Here is a 20326-nt window from a genome sequence, read left to right as displayed (position 1 = left end):
AGACTATTACCTTTAATTTAAATTTTTTAAAAAAGGTATCTTATCATGTAATTTTACTATCCCTTATATTTTTTTTTTCTTAAGGATATGATTTCTCTCTCAACACATTGAATTTTGATCAATGTATGGAATGAAAACAATGTAAAGACTAACAGACTGCCTTCTGTGGCAGGTAGGGGGAGGGAAATGAGATTGGGGGAAAAAATTGTAAAATTAAAAAAAATAAATAAATGACTTGCCCACATTCACATAGGTAGTGTCTGAGGTCAAATTTGAACTCAGGTACTCTTGACTCCAGAAAGGAAGATCTACAAAAATATGGAAGAAGTAGGTTTTAGCTTGAAGGAGCTAAATAAGACACTATTAGATTCTTAATTATATGAGAGTTGGGTGAAAGGTGGGCACCAAAGCTGGAAGGGCAGCCCTGTAAGGGTCCAGCTAGATCTCACTCCAAATAAATGTGGTGGTAAAACCTGAAGACAGAGTGAAAATGTAGGAATACTGCATACAATATATAATATTTATATATGCATATATATGTATATATACTATTTGTATCTAGTGGTTGCTATGGGAGAAGGGGAGAGAACAGGAAAGAAAAAAGACACAAAATAAAATTATTGTATATTTGTAAGGTCTAGCAATTTGTACATGGTAGATTGGCAGTTTCATGCGCATCTTTTTTATTGTATGGTTTAATTGTTTTGTTCCGTGAACTGAAAATAAAATAAATGTTTTTAAAAGTCATAAAATGCCTGTTCATTTGCTTTGAATGAATGACTATCTCTGCCGCTTGGGCTCCACTTGCCCATCCTTACTCAGCAGTGGGAGGAGCGCCCTCAGGGAAGGTGGAGCGTGCCAGGCTTTGACCCTTCCCTTCCTGCACGTGCCATCGAGTCCCTCCAACCCCCAACCTCGCCCTTCCTTTCGCTCCGCCCCCACCCTCACCCCCTGCCCAAAGCCGTGCCATTGGGCCAGGCCTGGTTCCTGGGCGAGAAAAATGGAGGAGCTGCTGAAGCGGGAGCTGCCGAGCTCCACGGCCAAGGCCACCGGCCACTCTGCGGGCGGCTGCATTAGCCAGGGCCAGAGTTACGACACCGACAGAGGCCGGGTGTTTGTGAAAGTGAACCATAAGTCTGAGGTCAGAGCTGGGGAGACCCTCTCCTCCGCCGCCGCCCCGGGGGGAGCGTCCTGGGCTCTAGGCAGGGGCAGGGCTGGGCTGGCTGAGCGGGCCCCCCCGCCGGCCGGGTCCTGGCCCCGCAGACCGCCCCGGTGGTTCCAGGATCTGCCTGCCCAGGAACCAGGGCCATTCTGCGGGGTCCGCGGGAACCCTGCCTGGGCCGAGGGACCGAGAGGCCCAGCCATTGCCCCTTCCCTTCCCTTCCCTTCCCTTCCCCCCTCTCCGTTCCATCCCTCCATGCAGTATAGAGAATTTAATCAGTGATTCTCTTGTTGCAGAATCGCAAAAAGGAGACCTTGTCATCAAAAACATTTTCCTTTCTAAGAACAATCTAAATGCAGTTTTATGACATAACCTGTAATCCAGTAAAGCATAGAAGGGGGGGATGGGGTGGGACATAGGAGTAGGAAAAAGCTGGAAAAAAGACTTCCTCACTTTTTTCCTTTTCTCTTTTCTTTCTGTCCTCATCTCTTCCCTTTCAAATCCATCACCTTCTGTCTTCTATTGGGGAAGATCAATGAGAACCGTTACATTTTTGCTTTCTTGGCACCCATCCTTTCCTTCGGTAATATAGTTATTGTTAAGCATAGTTTCAACTTAACATGCTAGTAACAAACAGCCCTGCTTGTCTGTGTCACTTGAGCGTCTTCATGCTCACTAATGTGTGTTTTTTTTAAAATTATATTCCAAAGATATGTTTTGGGATAGTGTAGGAAAATTCACATTAACAGGCCAGGCCATACAAAAAGAGGTGAACATTTAAAATATGTATACATTTATCTATCTATCTATATATACATTTATATGTATATACACATATGCTAGCATTTTAGATAAATAACTTGATGCAGTAGTTTACACATTATTCAAGCAGAAGTTAATGGGGCAGTTAAGTGTAGCATTAGATAGAAGTTGGATCAGGCGTTAGAAAGAAGAGTTCAAATTTGACCTCAGACACTAACTTTCTGCTTCATTGTCCTCAACTGTAAAATGGAGGTTTTACAGCACCCACCTTGCAAGGTTGTTATGATCAGTAAGTGAGATCCTATATAAATGTTTAAATGTTTATTCCTTCCCCCCCCCACTTCCCCATGACAGGAAACTGCCACATGGTAAGCACTACATATATATATATATATATATATATATATATATATATATATGCCACATGGTAAGCACTATATATATATATATGTTAGCTGCTATAATGATAAAGATAAATTATTATTAGACCATCTTTGTAATACCAGGAATTCTGTAAACCTTTAATATGCTTTATAATTCCCCATCTGCTAATTTTGTTGGATAGTGAAGAATATAGGGCATTTTCCATGCTTAGCATTACCAAACTTTTTGAGTTATATCTTTTTATTTGCAGGAACCAAGGACAAACCAGTATGCTCGGATTGCTTTGCAGATTGTACTTCCTTTGTATTCTTACTGTAGTCTTTGAATCTTCAGTCAACACACACAAATAGTTAAGAATTTGTTTTGTGATCTTTTTGTCATGGAGAGCAGAGCTTTCTGGTATTACATAGAATATATTATTTAAAATACCACATTTGAAAGCTGCCTATCTTGCCTACCTCTGTCAAATAAAGCAAAAACTTCTCGGATTGAGTTCCCCCTATTAGAATTGGACTTTTATGCTTAAAAATACTGCAGTAAGTAAGCATCTTTCAGATTTTCATAAGTACTATTTCTTAGGGGACATGTGTGGAGCACCTAGAAGAACTCAACTGTTAAGAGTTCCTTACATTTAGGGAAAAATTCAGTTATTCTTTATCTTACAATTTCTGTTAAGTTAACCAGAAGGCACATGGATAGACCAGATAACTTAAGAGGTATCATCCTGTCAAAAAATAGAGATGACTCCTTGAGTCAACAGTTCTTGTTGACATGGTATGGTTGTTTCTTTGACCAGTCCTCAGAACCTATCCTTGGAAAGTCTCATCTTATAAAATGCTTACTGACCCACTTCTCTGAAATATTAGTGAGTATATCATATCCTTTCTTCAAGTATAGTTCTTGAGACAAGTGAAACTATCACTTTTTTAAAAAAAACTATATGTGACATTGGCATTGTGTAAGAATCCTTATTCTATAAATTTGATTTGGATACACTATTGTACTAGATGTTTTTCCATGATTGATTTAAGTGTTTTTTTCTCCTATGTTGCCTTTATTGCAGGTTTATTCTAATTATTTTTATTTTCATCATTTGAGAAGTCCCTTTGTACTTCTACTTTTACTGATAATGTTTTTTGAATCACTAATAACATTTTAAAATTGAACTTATGGGACAGTGGATAGAGCACCGGCCCTGGAGTCAGGAGGACCTAAGTTCAAATCCGGCCTCATTGCCTAACTGTGGCCTTGGGCAAGCCACTTAACCCCATTGCCTTACCAAAAAAAAAAAAAAAACCAAGCAAAAAATTGAACTTATTAGTGCTATCTTATGAATACCTTTGCTCTTACTGTTTCTGTTTTTTCTTCCTTAACATCTTGATTTTCTTCCCTTCTCTTTATTTTCTGAGTGTAAACTTATTTTCTAATCCTTTGATATATATTCCCAAACTTCCTATAATATGAGCATCAATAATAAATATGCATTAGATGTTTACCATGAGTCAGACACTGTGCTAAGCCTTAGAGATACAGATATAAAAGAGAGAAAATCTCTCTAAGAAGCTTACATTTTAATGGGGATTACAGGTAGGGAGAAACAGTGTCCCAGAAGGAAGTTTTGGTCTGGAAAGTAACAATGCTAGTGAATAGAGAAGTAGTTCATTGCTTAGTCCTTTCTATAAACTATGATGATATTTATAGGATTAAAGCTCTCTGAGCAAAAGATAGAAGGTTGGTGGAAGTAGAAGATATCTGTGCAAAAGGCTAGAAAAAAGCCTGAATGAAGATGAGGATGCTTAGTTTTAAAGAGTACAGAGCTTAGGATCATATACTGTTTTCTTGGAGCACACAATATGAAATGGATAAATACAGTGGTTGTAGATCAGACAAGAGAGGACTTTTGCACATGTTGCTTGTAGTATTCATGGCGATTTAAAAATAATTCTTTTTTTTTTTAGGTTTTTGCAAGGCAAATGGGGTTAAGTGGCTTGCCCAAGGCCACACAGCTAGGTAATTATTAAGTGTCTGAGACCACATTTGAACCCAGGTATTCCTGACTTCCAAGGCCAGTGCTTTATCCACTATACCACCTAGCTGCCCCCTAAAAATAATTCTTAGACTACATCTTAGTTGGTTACTTCTCTACCTTAGTCTTGGGCAGAGTTCAAAATGAGTTCTCTTTTCATTAATTATTCTTATGGATTCTTTTCAGATATTTGAAAGAGTCATATTTTGACAATAACTTTTTTTGCTTTATTTTTCCTTTCAAAAGCAGAGGTTCAAAGAAAGAATAGACTTCAATTACTAGACTGATTATGGAAGAGGAGGAGCTGCTTAATTCTTACTTTGTTTCTACTTCTAAAAAATGAATTTGGCAGCACAGCATATTAGGCAGAGAACTTGCCTCAAAGTTATCTTTACTTTTCTGTCATTTGCATATTTAATAGGTGCACTATACATGCTTTAAGTTAAGTCATTGATACAAATAAGCATAACGGAAATCACAGAACTTTTGGGGGGGATGTCCTTTCAGACTTACATCTGTCTCTTTGATTGCTGAGTCATACCTTTCAATCAGTTCCACCTGATAAGCCTATTCATATCTATTAAAGAATTACATGAAATTAAATGTTTTTTAGGTAAGTAATGTCTACTACAATCCCCTCATCTACTATTCTTTTGTTTTTGTTTTTGTTTTTGCAAGGCATTGGGGTTAAGTGACTTGCCCAAATCACGAAGCTAGGTAATTATTAAGTGTCTGGGGCTGAATTTGAACTCAGGTCCTCCTGACTCCAGGGTTGGTGCTCTAGTCACTGTGCCACCTAGCTGCTCAAATTATTCTTTTCAAAAATGAAAAGTGTTTGACTGCCAGGGCTTATTTTTTAATTTTTTAAAATTTATTTCTTTATTTTCATCCATTTGTACATGCCTATTCCCAAGTTACAAAATTTCCCTCCACCCTTCTTTTCCATTCCCCCCTTCCTTCAGTAGGGAACAGTCAGGTTAGCATTTTACATACATATTTTGTTAAACATATTTACAAATTAGTAATTTTTGGCATGAGGAATTAGTATTAAGAGAAAGAGATACATAAGAGATAATTTTCATAACGTATTCATCAGATTCGGTATGGGTGGTTTTTTTTTCTGTGTGTTTTGTTTTGTTTTGTTTTTCTTCCTCTGGTTGGGGAATAATATAGACTGTTACCAATCTAATACAGTTATCCTAGTTCTCTGGACTGTTGAGAGAAGTTGCTTCCATCAAGGTTGTTCATCTCATAATGTTGTAGATATGTACATTGTTCTCTTGGCTCTATTCCCTTCACTCAGCATCAGATCCTGTAAGTCATTCCATGCTTCTCTAGAGTCTGACCATTTTTGGTTTCTTATAGAAGCAATAATATTCCATAGTAATCATAACTTGTTAAGCCATTCCCCAATTAATGGGCATCCCCTCAATTTCTAGTTCTTTGCCACTACAAAAAGGGTTGCTATGAATATTTTTGGAACATATGGGACTTTTCCCATTTTTTTTTACAATTTCTTCAGGATATAGTCTGAGAATTGGAATTGCTGGGTCAAAGGGTATTATTGTTCTTTAGGCACAGTTCCATATTGCTCTCCAGAAAGGTTGGATCCATTCACAATTCCAACCAGCAATACAATGTTCCATTCCTCCTACATCCTCTCCAACATTGATCATCTTCTGTTTTTCTCATTTGGACTAATCTAATAGGTGTGAGATGATACCTCGTTGTTTTAATTTACATTTCTCTAATCAATAGAGATTTGGAGCATTTTTTCATATGATTATATGTAGCTTTAATTTCTTCATTTGAAAACTCTCTGTTCATGACCATTTATCAATTGGGGGAATGACTTGTGACCTTATAAATTTGATGCAATTCTCTGTATATTTTAGAAATGAGACCTTTATCAGAACTAGTTGTGAGGATTATTTCCCAGCTTTCTACTTTTCTTCAAATTTTGGCAGCATTTATTTTATTAGTGCAAAACTTATTTAATTTAATATAGTCAAAATCATTCATTTTGAAGTTTATAATGTGCTCTAATTTTTTGTTTGGTCATAAATTTATCCCTTTTCCTTAGATCAGATAGAGTATTTTTTTTGTCTATTAATTTATCTATGGTTATCGCTCTTTATGTCTAAATCCTCTACCCAATTTGAGCTTATTTTGGTATAGGGTATGAGATGTGAATCTGTGCCTAGTTTTTGCCATACCATTTTTCCCAAAAGTTTTTGTCAAATAGTGAGTGCTTATCTCAGAAGCTGATGTCTTTGAGTTTGTCAGATAGTATATTGCTGTAGTTATTTACTGCAGTTTCTTTTGAACCTATCCTGATTAACTGATCCATTACTTTTTCTTAACCAGTATAGTCAATTTTGATAACTGCTGCTTTATAGTACAGTTTTAGATCTGGTTGACCTAGGTCACCTTCCTTTATATTTTTTTCATTAGGTCTCCTGATATTTTTTTTTAAGGTTTTTGCAAGGCAATGGGGTTAAGTGGCTTGCCCAAGGCTACACAGCTAGGTAATTATTAAGTGTCTGAGGCTGGATTTGAACTCAGGTACTCCTGACTCCAGGGCCAGTGCTCTATCCACTGCACCACCTAGCTGCCCCATTCTTTTTTTTAAGAAAAATTTTATTTATTTTGAGTTTTACAATTTTCCCCCCATTCTTGCTTCCCTCCCCCCATTCCCTACAGAAGGCATTTTGGGTTACAATCTGTCTCTTCTAAGTACTTCTCCATGGGCTTTCCTTTTCTCTGGCCTTTTTTTCATCTTGTGTTGGGGGTGGAGGGGGAAGCTGGCTCTCAGAGGTTTGCTGTTGAAGATCCTAATCCTTTGTTCACTTGGCTTAGTAATTCCAGGGGCCAGCCAGTAGGGGGTACTGTTTGCTTTCTCTGGAGTGAGGTCCTCAGCCACAGGGTCTGAGTTGACCTTGAACACTGGGCTGGCCGTGGGGGAGGAAGTTAATCTGTCAATTCTGTTGCCTGAGGAGTGTGTGTGTGTGTGTGTGTGTTATTGTTTATTGTTTGTTCTGGGCCAAGGGCTCTGCTGCAAGTATGGAGCTCAGTCCAGTACCCCCACCCCCCCAAGCTGGCTGTTCTCCAGGCATGCTCTGAGACAATGTGCTGGAACTCACCTCTGGCTTCCCTCAGCTACCATCCCTTGATGATCCTTTTTGGTAGGTATTCTTCTCCTAGCTTATCTTTCTGAGTTTTATTGATCGAATTTCTGTTAAGAGGTTTCTCTCATGTTATTTCTGAGGAGAGAGAGAGAGCACCTATCACAGTGCCTGTCTTCTCTCCACCACCTTGGCTGGAAGTACCTGCCCTGCTAGTCTTGCCCTTTTGTTACTATTTTGTTACTATTTTTTCTAGCTCGGTAAAGTATTTATTTGGTAATTGATTGGTATGGCACTGAATAAGTAATTTAATTTGGGTAGAATTGTCATTTTTATTATATTAGCTTGACCTAACCATAAACATTTGAAATTTTTCCACTTATTTAGAGCTGACTTTATTTGGGTGAAGAGAGCTTTATAATTGTGCTCATACAGTTTCTGGGTTTTCTTGAGAGGTAGATTCCCAAGTATTTAATGTTGTATACAATTATTTTAAATGGAATTTCTCTTTCTATCTCTTATTCTTGGGCTTTATTGTTCATATATAGAAATACTGGTGATTTATGTGGATTTATTTTATATCTTGCTACTTTGCTGAATTTATTAATTGCTTCAAGGAATTTTTTAGATGATTTTCTTGGGTTCTCCAAGTATACCATCATATCATCTGCAAAGAGTAAAAGTTTTGCTTCCTCATTGCCAATTCTGATTCCTTCAATTTCTTTTTCTTCTCTTATTGCTACTGCTAGCATTTCTAATACTATATTGAATAGTAATGGTGATAATGGGCATCCTTGTTTCACCCCTGAATTAATTGCAAATGCTCTGAGTTTATTCCCATTAAATATAATATGTTAATGGTTTTGATAGATACTATTTATTATTTTTAAGGAAAACTCCATTTATTCCTAAACTTTCTAGTATTTATAATAGGAATAGATGTTATATTTTATCAAAGACTTTTTCTTTTTTTTAATTTAATTTTATCTATTTTGAGTTTTACAATTTCCCCCCTAATCTTCCTTCCTTCCTCCCCCCCACCACAGAAGGCAGTTTGTTAGTCTTCTCCATGTTTCCATAGTATACATTGGTCTAAGTTGAATGTAATGAGAGAGAGAGAAAGCATATCCTTAAGGAAGAAAAATAAAGTATAAGAGATAGCAGAATTACATAGCAAGATAATGGTACCCCCCCCCATTAAAGGTAATAGTCTTTTTTCAAATTCCACAATTCTTTTTCTGAATACAGATGGTATTCTCCATATCCCCAAATTGTCCCCGATTGTTGCACTGATGGAATGAGCAAGTCCATCAAGGTTGGCATCACCCCCATGTTGCTGGCAGTTTATATTTTTGTAAATATTCATCCATTTCACTCAAGTTGTTTGATTTATTGGCATATAATTTGGCAAAGCAGCTCTGAATTGTCTCTTTAATTTCTTCCTCATTGATGGGTAGTTCACCCTTTTCATTTTTGATACTGGTAATTTGGTTATTTTTTTTAAATCAGATTTACCAGAGATTTGTCTATTTCATTGACTTTTTCATAAAACCAATACCTAGTTTTATTTATGAGATCAATGATTTTCTTGCATTCCATTTTATTAATCTTTCCTTTGATTTTTCAGAATTTCTAATTTGGTATTTAATTGGAGTTATTTAATTTGTTCTTTTTCTAGCTTTTTTAGTTGCATACCTAATTCATTGATCTCTTTCTCTATTTTATTCATATAAGCATTTAGAGATATAAAGTTTCCCCTCCAAATTGCCTTTGCTGCATCCCATAAATTCTGGTGTGATATCTCTTTATTATCATTTTCTTGGCTATAATTATTATGTCTATTATTTACTGTTTGATCTACCCATTATTTAAGATAAAGTTATTTAGTTTCCAATTAGTTCTTGGTTTATCTTTCCCTGATTCTCTATTACCTGTAATTTTTATTGCATCATGGTCTGAGAAGTGTGTAGTTATTATTTCTTCCTTTCTGCATTTGATTTTAAGGTTTTTTGTGCACTAGTACATGGTCAGTTTTGGTGAAGGTACTGCCGACAAAAAGGTATATATTTTTTCTGTCCCATTAAGTTTCCTCCAGAGGTCTATTATATCTTAAGTTTTCTAAGATTCCATTCACCTTCTTAATTTCCTTCTTGTTTATTTTGTTGTTAGATTTATCTGGTTCTGAGAGAGGGAGATTGAGGTCTCCTATTATTAAAGTTTTGCTGTCTATTTCTCCTTGTAATTCACTCAGTTTTTCCTGTAGGAATTTGGATGCTATACCACTAGGTGCATATATGTTTATTAATGATATAGCTTCATTAACAATGGGGCCTTTTAAGAAGATGTAGTTTCCTTCCTTATCCCTTTTAATGAAATTGATTTTTGCTTTACTTTGCCTTAGATTAGGATTGCAACCCCGGATATTTTTTACTTCTGTTGAGGCATAATATATTTTGTTCCAACCTTTTACTTTTACCCTGTGTGTATCTCTCTGCTTCATATGTGTTTCTTGTAAACATCATATTGTAGGATTCTAGTTTTTAATCCATTTTGCTATCCACTTCCATTTTATGGAACAGTTCATTCTATTCACATTTACAGTTAAGATTACTAATTCTGTATTTCCCTCTATATTATCTTTCTTCATTTATATTGATCTCTTTCCTTTTCTCTTATTCCTCCTCATCAAAATTTTACTGCCTTTCCCCTTACACTTTTCTTTTAGAAATTAAACTTTCAGTTTAATTAATTAATTTAATTAATTAAACCTTCCCTTATCTTTCCCCTTCCCAGTCCCATCTTCCCTGCAGATTATTAGATTTTTTAAACCCTAGTGGGAATGTATTTTATTTCCTCCCTGGGCTTTTAAATCCATTGAATAGAATTTACTCAGCATTCAATTCACATTCTCCCTTCTTGCCCTCTAAAATTATAAATCTTTGTGCCTCTTCCCTTGGTGCTCATCAATCACAATTCAATTATTTGATTGCTTGATAAACTCTCATTGTTTCTAAGATATCATAGATTGTTTACTTGATTACTTGATTAGCAACATTGACTCAAATTGCATCAAATTATAATTATAATCATTTTTTACCTTATCCCCTTTTCAAGTATCTTTCAAGTACACACAATCCCCCACACCCCAGTCTATTTTCTTTCACACTTTACCCCACCCAGGGTACTTAACCCCTTGTTAAGTGAAGCTCAAGAGCTGAAGTCATTAATCATAAGAATCTTGAAGATCTCTAAGTATGGCTCTGGAGGTCTCACTAAGAACTTTGCAAAAGATTGTAAGTAACAGAGATATTGTCTCAGGTCCTCACAGTTTATGATGCCCTCTTTAAATAGAGTGAGTCAGAGTTTAATGAGACACTTGTTAAAGTTTACACCCCTGCTTGAAGCTTACTTTTTCTTTATCTTTTTGGGTTTTATCCTTTAGGTTCATTCTCTTCAATTATATTATACCCACTAATTTTCCTTAGAGAAGTAAAGTTCTAAAGAATTAGATTTGTTATATCTTCCCTTTTAAGGAACAACATTTGTTTAAAACAATTTTGTTTTTTCAGTCCCCTTTTTCATTTACCTTTTTTTTTAATGTAACTTTTCAGTCATATATTTGGTGATTGATGGTTCAGTTCTGGTCTTTGTGTCAGTAAATTCGGGAAGTCCTGTATTTCATTAAACATCCATTTTTTTTTCTCTGACAATATAATGCTGAATTATTCAGGATAGTACATTCTGGGTTATAATCCCGAGTCCTTAGCTCTCCAAAATATATTATTCCAGTTCTTCTGATCCTTCAATGGTGAGACTGATAGGTCCTATGTTATTCTGATTGTTTTCCCCTTTGTATTTGATTTGTTTTCTTTTTGCTGCTTACAAAATTCTCTCTTTTATTTCAGGGTTCTGGAATTTGACTATTACAGCCCTTGGAGTTTTTATCCTAGGGTCTCTTTCTAGATGGGTTCAGTGGATTCTTTCAGTTTTGTTATATTGTTGTCTTCTGGTAGATTCAGGGAGTTTCCCCCTATAATTTCCTACATATTGCTTTCCAGGTTCTTTTGTTGGTCCAGGATTTCTGGTAGTCCAATGATTTGTAGATTGTCTCCTCTAGATCTGTTTTCCAGGTCATAATGTTTTCCCTAGAAGGTACTTTACATTTTCTTCAATTTTTCAGCCTTCTTATTTTGCTTGATGGAATCTTCTAGTCTTGTAGATTCATTGGTTTCTAACAGTTCCATTCTAACTTTTAGGATTCTGTTTTCCTCATTTGTCTTCTGTTTCCTTTTACAGTTGGTTATTTTTAATTTTAATTCAGTTGATTTCTTTGGATAACTTTTCACAATTTTCCTTAATGACTTTCATTTTTTTCCCCTTTTTTCTTCTTCCTCTCTTTAGTTTTTAAAATTCTTTTTTAAAGCTCTTTGATGAACTTTTGTATTTGAGTCCAATTTATAGACTGTTTTGATACTTCTCTGAGTAATTTTTTGCTACTTTCTTCTTCAGACATGGCATTGTTATCATCTTTATCTGCTTACTATTTTTCTATAGTGAGTACTCTTTTAGCTTTTTTTTGTTCATTTTTGTTTTAGTTCTGCTCCTGGGTTATATGGCTATTATTTTGCTGGGGCCAGAGTCTGATCTCTGACTTGTTGTTGGCCAAGATGTTGCCTGTGCAGTCCAGGCCTTGCCTTTGCAGAACTTTGTTTCCTCCTTTATGTCCAGGTTCTGACTTAACAGAGGATTGTTCTCGACCCAGTCCTGTCTTTTATCCTGGTGTTCTTTGGTTCAGACTTTGTTTAGGGTTGGTATTCTTCCTGATGACTTGCTATCTAGTTACCAGGACCTTTATTATTAAGCTGTCTGGACCTGGATTGTACTGTGGCTAAAAGCCTCCAGCTGTCTTTCCCTGCTCTCCAGCCTCTGGACTTTACTTCTCCCTTTTTTCCCAAAGAGACAGACCTTCTTTTCTTTTTCTTGGTGGGATCTGTAGAGTGAGTGTCAGAGTAAAGGCTTCACTTATCTTTGGTAGGGAAAGGCTCCAGGGGCAGGTTAGCTTTGCGCCACCATCTTGGCTCCACCCTGGAAATCGAAAAATGGATTTTCAACAAAATAGAGGTTTATTGGCTTATTAAGGGAGAAGTAAAGGAAATCATGCCTGTTCATTGAGTTCACAGCTTCTTTTTCCATATATTCACTAGCTATCCTTGGAATAATATCTTCAAGAATGAAGTCAGGTTCATTGACTTACTTGCCTTCCTTTTTTTTTTTTGTGAAAAGTGGGATTCCTCAGAGAAGGTTAGGTTTTCTCTTACATCTCCCTGTTTGGGGTTCCATTTGCCTAAAAGCTGTTTGTGTCTTGTTGGCACAGTGGATAGAGAGCTGGACTTAAGAGTCAGTAAGGTCACAATTGTGTCATCTTGGGCAAGTCATTCATCTTCTAGTTGCTTCAGCTTTTCTAACTACAAAATGGACCCAATCATAGTACCTACTTCTCAGGATTCTTGTGAGGATCAAAAAGCAATGTGGTGGCTTTATTAATGTTATCATTATCATTATTATTATTATTATTATTATTAGTAGTAGTAGTAGTAGTAGTAGTAGTAGTAGTAGTCCTAGTCTATCCTTCAAGTCAGCAGAGTCATTAGAAAAGAATGAGAAAGAAAGGTAAAAATATTTGTTTGGTTTTTTTACAAGGCAATTATGTTAAGTGGCTAGCCCAAGCCAACTACAGCTAGTTAATTATTAAGTGCCTATGACCAGATATGAACTCAGGTCCTCCTGAATTCAGGGCCGTGCTTAATCCACTGTGCCACCTAGCTGTCCCCAGAAAGGTAAAAATATAAAGAATTCAGTCAGTCACTCAATCAGTTACTAAATATCTATTGAGCTCTTGTTATTGGCCAGTACTGTGTTAAGTCCTGGGAGTAGAAAGAAAAATACAAGACATTCCCCTAATCGTTCTCAAGAAGGTCTAAATCAAATTGGGAAGACATATGTAAATAACTATATATATAATTGTACATGCTATATAAATGATAAATTAGAAATAATAACAGGAAAAAAGGCACTAGAATTGAGAAGGGAACTAAAAAAAGGCTATAGAAGATGGGATTTTACTTGGGACTATTGATATATTGGATTTATTTGATCCTGAATCTAATAGGGAACTATTGGAGTTTAATGAGTAGGGGAGTGACATGACCAAATTTACACTTTAGGAAAAATCACTTTGGTGACTGAATAGAGAATGATCTGGAGTGGGGAAAAGATTTGTGACAGGGAGATCAATGCTAAAGCAATGTGAGCCTGCGCTAGGGTGGTCACAGTTAGATGGGGTCATGCAATAGATAATGCGAAGTTAAAATTGATTGACTTTAAAACAGATTTGGATATAGGGAATGTGAGGATGGTGGTACCCTTGAATAATTGGTAAGTTAGGAAGTGTGAGGGAGTAGGGGAAAGCTCATGAGTTCAGTTTTGGACATTTTGAACTTCACATGTCTATAGGACATCCATTTTGAGATATCCAGTAGATAGTTGGAGATGAGAATCTTTAGGTCAGGACTGGGTAAGTAGATTTGTGCATAATCCCATGGATGATTATTGAATTCATGGAAGATGATAAGAGCACCAAATAAAATAATATGGAGGAAGAAGAGAATGTAGGACAGAGCCCTGTAGAACCCCCAGGATTGGTTGGCATAGATGAAGATTTTTCAAAGGAAAATGTGGAGCTTTGTTCAACAGCATGTGTATAGAAGCAATGCTGAAGGTTGGCAGGGAACAATCAGTGATATGATAAGGAGGCAAGGAACTCAAAAAGAGAGCATAGAGTTCAACTGTTTCAGGGGTCAAATTGAGCAAAGGAGAATATAGCTAGTACTGATTGATGGTCTGGGAAAGAATTGAAGGGTTGAGGAATGAAGATCATGGAGTAAATGAAGAATAGAGTTTGGAGTAAATGAAGAATAGGGTTTGGGAATTCAAGGTAAAGGGAGAAGAAGAATACTAATAGATTGTTTTTGGATAAGGGAGTTTCAGAGTTCATAAACATGAAGTGATACACCATTTGTGAATGATGGCAAAATCAAGGACATGACTATGTTTTTGGTTGAGGTGGGGAAATGAAGGACAAGAGCTAACCAACCGTGGAAAATGAACATGTTGAGAAACCCCCTTAACATTGGAGAGGATTGAAAGATTGTGAGCCAGGTATTGAACACATTCAGGAAGGGGAGTTACTAGAGGTGGGCTAACAGAATTTTGAATGGATTGTAGATATGGATTGAATAATGTCAAAGGGGAGCAAAAGTTACTGAGTGAACGTGATAGGGACAGAACTTGAAACTTGATGGAATAGTGCCCTTGGTGGTAGGAGTCTAAGGTGATGGAATTGTGTTTCCCTTCTTCCTACAAGAAGGACATGAGTAGTGTTGATGGCATGGTCTGAATGGCCATGGTTTTCTTCCTGTGGTACACAGCAGCCTAATTTACATTCAGAAGCAGGTGAGGGCATGTAGCAGCAAAAGCTCCACTAGAGCAAGAAATTATAAAATAAAATAAAAATATTAAAAAAGAAGAAAATGTAATACAATTTGTTAATAATTAATATGTTTGAATAATGGGTAATCTGTTTTGATATGCATTATATAATGATACCAAATCACATTTAATATAATCCAAAAGTGTGAACTGATTGAGTTTTAATGTGTTCCACATGTCCTCATTGACTTGTCATCACTTCTAGATGTGAGGTGCTGCAATGCACCATATTGCCAATTGCCAATGACTGTTTTTTTTAAGAAAGAGAGGTTGGCAATGTTTCCATGTGAAGTATTCTTTTTATCCACTCTCAGAAATGGCAGGACAGTAGGGCTCAGACCTCAGCAACATTGTTCAACAGAAGAGCTTAGGCACTAGTGGTTGTAATTGTTTTACTCTTGCACAGGAAGTAGTAGTTGATCCTGGCAGAATGAAAAGCAGCTATCATAACTTCATGAATAATAGGACCTTAAAGTCATTTAATTGGTGGAAGGCCCTAGAAGATCTAAAGGACGTTATCACAAAGGGGTGCTTAAAGTATGGTAGGAGCAATTTGTTAAATCTTCTCTCTAAGCAGATTAGGGCTAGTTTTTCTTTAATAGTACTGAGATGGGGGTGGCTAGGTGGTGCAGTGGATAGAGCACTGGCCCAGGAGTCAGGAGTACCTGAGTTCAAATGTGACCTCAGACACTTAATAATTACCTAGCTGTGTGGCCTTGGGCAAGCCACTTAACCCTATTGCCTTGCAAAAAAAAAAACACCTAAAAAAAACCCCTAAAAAAAATAGTACTGAGACATTCCTTGAGACTTGGTTGATTTAGGGAACTAAGGGCTCAGACTCAGACTTTTGCATTACCTGGATACAAAGCAGCCAGTGATTATGATCCCATGTTGCAATGGATAACATGGTTTAGGTGGCTTTGCTAAGCTGTATACAGTTCATAGTATTCTCAGTGCCGATCTTTGATGTTGAATAGCCTTCTCTAGTTATGGCTAAGTAAGTAAATCTTTTACTAATTGTTGAATTGACTGTTAGTATCTCATTTTATTTGAATGTTGAATCTCAGGTACCAGATGAATAGACTGGCTTAGGCCCAGCTCAGAACACTAAATAATAAGTTGCCTTATGAATTTAACATGTGTTTACATATTCATTTGTGTGGATATTATCTATATATATTCATACAAATTGTATGTATGTTCATGTACATTTATTCACACTAAATATTATTCACAAGGTAATGTTTGTGTTTAGTAACATATGTATATATAAATATACATACTATTTATTAGCATAGAAGTATGTTTGTTATATTTGTTATTTGTTACACTGTTTTAGCCTACTTTCCTTCAAAAGAAGTATATAGTATTGTTATAATTAAAGGAGTTTAGACTATGCTACATAATCACATGAGCATCTTGAAATTGGAAATGGCAATTCTATCTGTCTCTCTTTTCTTATTTAGACTTTGAACATCTAGATCATTTTTAGTGTTACTTGCATAGCCTCTTTGGATACAACCATGCTATAAAAATAGTCTATTCTGTTATAACTACTTGACATTTAGAGCCCTTGCCTAATTGTTAATTTTATTGTATTTGAAGGTTTATTTGGGGACAGATTGTCTTTAGGAATTCAGTTTTGATAAGGACATTTTTGGTTTGAAATGTTATTTACCTAGGAAATGTATGTATTAGAGTTGGTTTTGTTTTTTTCTTCCCAATCTTGACCTTTCATATTTTTTCCCCTTCTCATTATTTTCCTGACAGGCCAAAAAGATGTTTGAAGGTGAAATGGCAAGTTTATTTGCTATCCTGCAAACAAATACAGTGAAAGTACCCAAACCCATAAAAGTGATAGATGTGCCAGGGGGTGGAAATCTATTAGTGATGGAACATTTGGACATGAGATATTTAAACAGGTAAGCCTTGGATAAATTTCCTCCTAAAGTTTGCATAATTTTTTCCTTGAAGTGAGGAGATGGTTTTGGTGAATATTTAAAAGACATTTTACCACAGCACAATGTGCTATCGTATAGAATCTATTAATACCTTTAGTACTTTGCCACCATATTCTGTGTAATATTGACTAAAAGGTAAGCAGAAATGGAATATTTCAAGGTAAAATTTTTGATGATCAGAACTAAGACTCAGAGGGAACAAGGAAATATAAAAAAGTTATTGCCCTTCTCCCCTAAATTAGTGTTAAAAGTCTGTGATAATATCATACTTAATTTTGCCATGTTTTTATATTACGTTTTAAGATGTTAAGGGCAGAATTTTTGCATATTTTGGCACTATCATTTTCATCTTTTATTGGTAGAAAAATTGATTTCTTTTGATTTTGTAGTCATGCTGCAAAGCTTGGAACACAATTAGCTGATCTACACCTTCATAACAAGAAGCTTGGTGAAACTCTCAGGAAGGAGGAGAAAACAGTTGGTATGGTAGAATGGTTCTTATATGTACACACACACATACATATATACTGTGAGAATAACTCAAGCAGTAGAATCACTTAGCAAAAGCTGGGATTTATGCTAACTTTTGAAAAACAGCCAGTTTTGACAAAGTGATATCATAAAAGCCAAGGAATGCTAAATAGAGGTGGTATGTAGATTACTGTTAGGTATGAGTTATATAAACTTATTTTCCATGTTTCCTTAATGACTGAAGTAAAGGAATGCCTAAGACAGAGGTTCTAAACATTTTTTGTATCATGGATCCCTTTGATAATCTATGTTGTAATGGATAACCAGGGGTAAGGGGTAACCTATGTATCTCTTCTCAGAATAATATTTGTTGCCTCTGTTCATAACTGAAAGAAATCTAGATTTCAGATAGAGGTCATTTTGAATAAAGATAGTTTCTTTCCTATTCAAATTTGCTGACTCACTGAAATTTATCTAGGGATCTCTTGGAGGTCCATAATTAACCTTAGTTTTATGGTTAGCTGAGATAATCTATATCTTGAGTACTTCTTGGAAGCTAGAAGTGAGCAAAATGAAAATTCATTATCAATTGGAGAGCTTTATTAATCAATACTTCTATAGATCTAAAAATGCTTTGTAAGTCTTAAAGTAAAGCTTTATACATTCCTTATTGCCATAAAACAGTGATGATTGAAGTTCATAATGGTGATCCTTTATGAAGCAAAATTCTGAAGTACTTTATTTTTTATGTTTTATCAATTAACTTTTTTTTATAACTTTATAACATATGTTCTGTGATATGATGTATTTTCATATGATTCACTGTGGTTTCATACTTTGAAATTTGAGTTTGAATTGAATTACATTGGTATCATATGGTGTCATTTATCAAAAGAATTAATTCCTTGATTGTGCAAAATAACAAACAGCATATTCTAAAATGTCAAACAAATTATAGAACACAAATGTCATTAGCTTCTATATTTTTTGTTCTGGCTATACTGTATTTCTGTCCTAAAGGATTTGTTTAACTGCAAGTTCCAAGGCGTTTGAAGCTATGACAAGTACATAATCTTTGTTCTCTCAGAAACAAATATAGTGAGTTGGTCGTCAGCACATTTTTTTTTAATATTAGTCATGCAGTTAATATTAGCTCCTTAATGAATTGGCATCCTTTCTCTTTTTTTTCCCAATAATGGAAATAATGAACCTCTTCTTCTGTTACCATCAGCAAATGAACCTTTTACTCCTTTTGGAATCAGGATTATTTTCCTGGTGTTGGTAAAGTTCCCTCTAATTGTTGGTGTTGGTTGAAACCAGATCCCTTATTTATCTCTAGATAAGAAAACAAGGTGAAGAGGAAGACATTCAAATCATTTCTGAAAATGACTAAGCAACTGGAAGCTGCTTATTCCCATGGGTGGGAACCAGTGCCTCTCTGAGGAAGGTAACTGGTGGTTTTTGTTCTTTTGCTTGCAAAGGGAAAGGAGGAGGGCAGGCAGAACTTCAGTTTGTGGACCAATTTGGTTTTGATGTGGTAACCTGCTGTGGATATCTCCCTCAGGTAAGTGGCTTGTCTCAGTGGAAGGTTGTCTCAGTTTAATTGCATTACCTCTGGCTATTAGATTCATATGAATAAAGTTACTTTTTTTGTAAAACTGAATGCAAAACTTATGTTATTTTTTTGTCAAGTGTTAAAAAAAATGACACTAAGTATATGTGCTTTACATTCAAGGACTTGCTCAGTTTAAGAACTGTGTTATATAGTGACTCCACATCAGAATGGCTAAGTTTTTAATGATCAAAAAAATTTAGCCTGGACTTTTTTCTTCCTTTAAAAGTTTTTCTTATTGTGAACCTTCTTATTCAAACACCAAAATTAATTTTTTCACATACAAAGTAAATAAAAAGGATTATATTTAAGACTGTGAACCTTATATACAGAGTGCTTTTCCTTTTAAATATATAAAATTAAAATTTTAACTGTCATAGTTTGTTCTCTTCTGTGAATTCTTGTAATAATTGCTTCAGTGATTGTTTTCTTTTTTTTTCTTTTGTTCATTCTCTTACTAGCCTTTCCATGGTGTGAGCAATATTGTCTCTTTTCCACCATTTCCTCTCCCTTCCTTTAGCTCTGTGCAAGTTAGGTCAATTTTCCCTTAATAGATATTGGGGGGCAGTGGCTAGGTGGCACAGTGGATAGAGCACTGACCCTGGAGTCAGGAGTACCTGAGTTCAAATCCGGCCTCACACACTTAATAATTACCTAGCTGTGTGGCCTTGGGTAAGTCACTTAACCCCATTGCCTTGCAAAACCTAAAAAAAAAAATAGATATTGGAACCTTCTAGGAAACTTGAGTGACTCAGGGGACTAAAAACTCAGTCTATTGACATCACTTCCTTAGTACAAAACAAGCAACTTCAAGATGCTTGGTATATGGGCCATTATGGGCAACTCAGAAGCAGGGGAGCTTCATTCAACTGATTCAACTTACAGTATCCTTGAATATTCTTGTTGAATAACCTTCTCTTGTTCAACTTTAGTAAATCACTTTTGGTTAATTGTTAAAGACCTCTGGGTGTTTCACTTTACTCTGATATTGACTATAAACTATTCAGGGACTGCCTTGAATTGGGTCAAGCCTAGAAGTCAGGTCTATTCTAAAACATGTACAGCCCAAATTGAATTAAAGCAAATAAAAAACCCCCCAACAAATCTTTGTAACAAAATTTTCATAATCTTGGATAGTTACGGATATTTTCTCAGTTGCCTTTTTAATTTCTATAAATTTTTCCAAGTCTTCATCTTCTCTCCCTTTTGCAGTTATCTTTAGATTAGATCTTCTAATAACTAAAAAAATTTTATTGCCTTTAGTATGGCACACAT

General features: G+C 35.7%; 1 protein-coding gene across 2 annotated transcripts in view; it reads left to right on the top strand.

The window, feature by feature from the left end:
- The first annotated feature begins 954 nt into the window (after positions 1 to 954).
- LOC141514403 (ketosamine-3-kinase-like) overlaps positions 955 to 20326 on the top strand; it is a 37820-nt gene continuing 18448 nt past the window's right edge. The window contains exons 1-4 of one of the 2 annotated variants that reach the window (XM_074225204.1): positions 955 to 1141; positions 16778 to 16929; positions 17358 to 17449; positions 18921 to 19003. In XM_074225204.1, coding sequence (XP_074081305.1) covers positions 1001 to 1141; positions 16778 to 16929; positions 17358 to 17449; positions 18921 to 19003 — 468 coding nt within the window. In that variant the 5' untranslated portion in view covers positions 955 to 1000. Of the gene's footprint in view, positions 1142 to 2482; positions 3174 to 16777; positions 16930 to 17357; positions 17450 to 18920; positions 19004 to 20326 lie in introns of those variants that run through there. The other variant, XM_074225203.1, reaches the window with a different exon arrangement.

This window comes from Macrotis lagotis, chromosome 2, assembly GCF_037893015.1.
Source record: "Macrotis lagotis isolate mMagLag1 chromosome 2, bilby.v1.9.chrom.fasta, whole genome shotgun sequence".
NCBI classification, from domain to species: Eukaryota; Metazoa; Chordata; class Mammalia; order Peramelemorphia; family Peramelidae; genus Macrotis; species Macrotis lagotis.
This window is presented reverse-complemented; position numbering and strand designations above follow the sequence as displayed.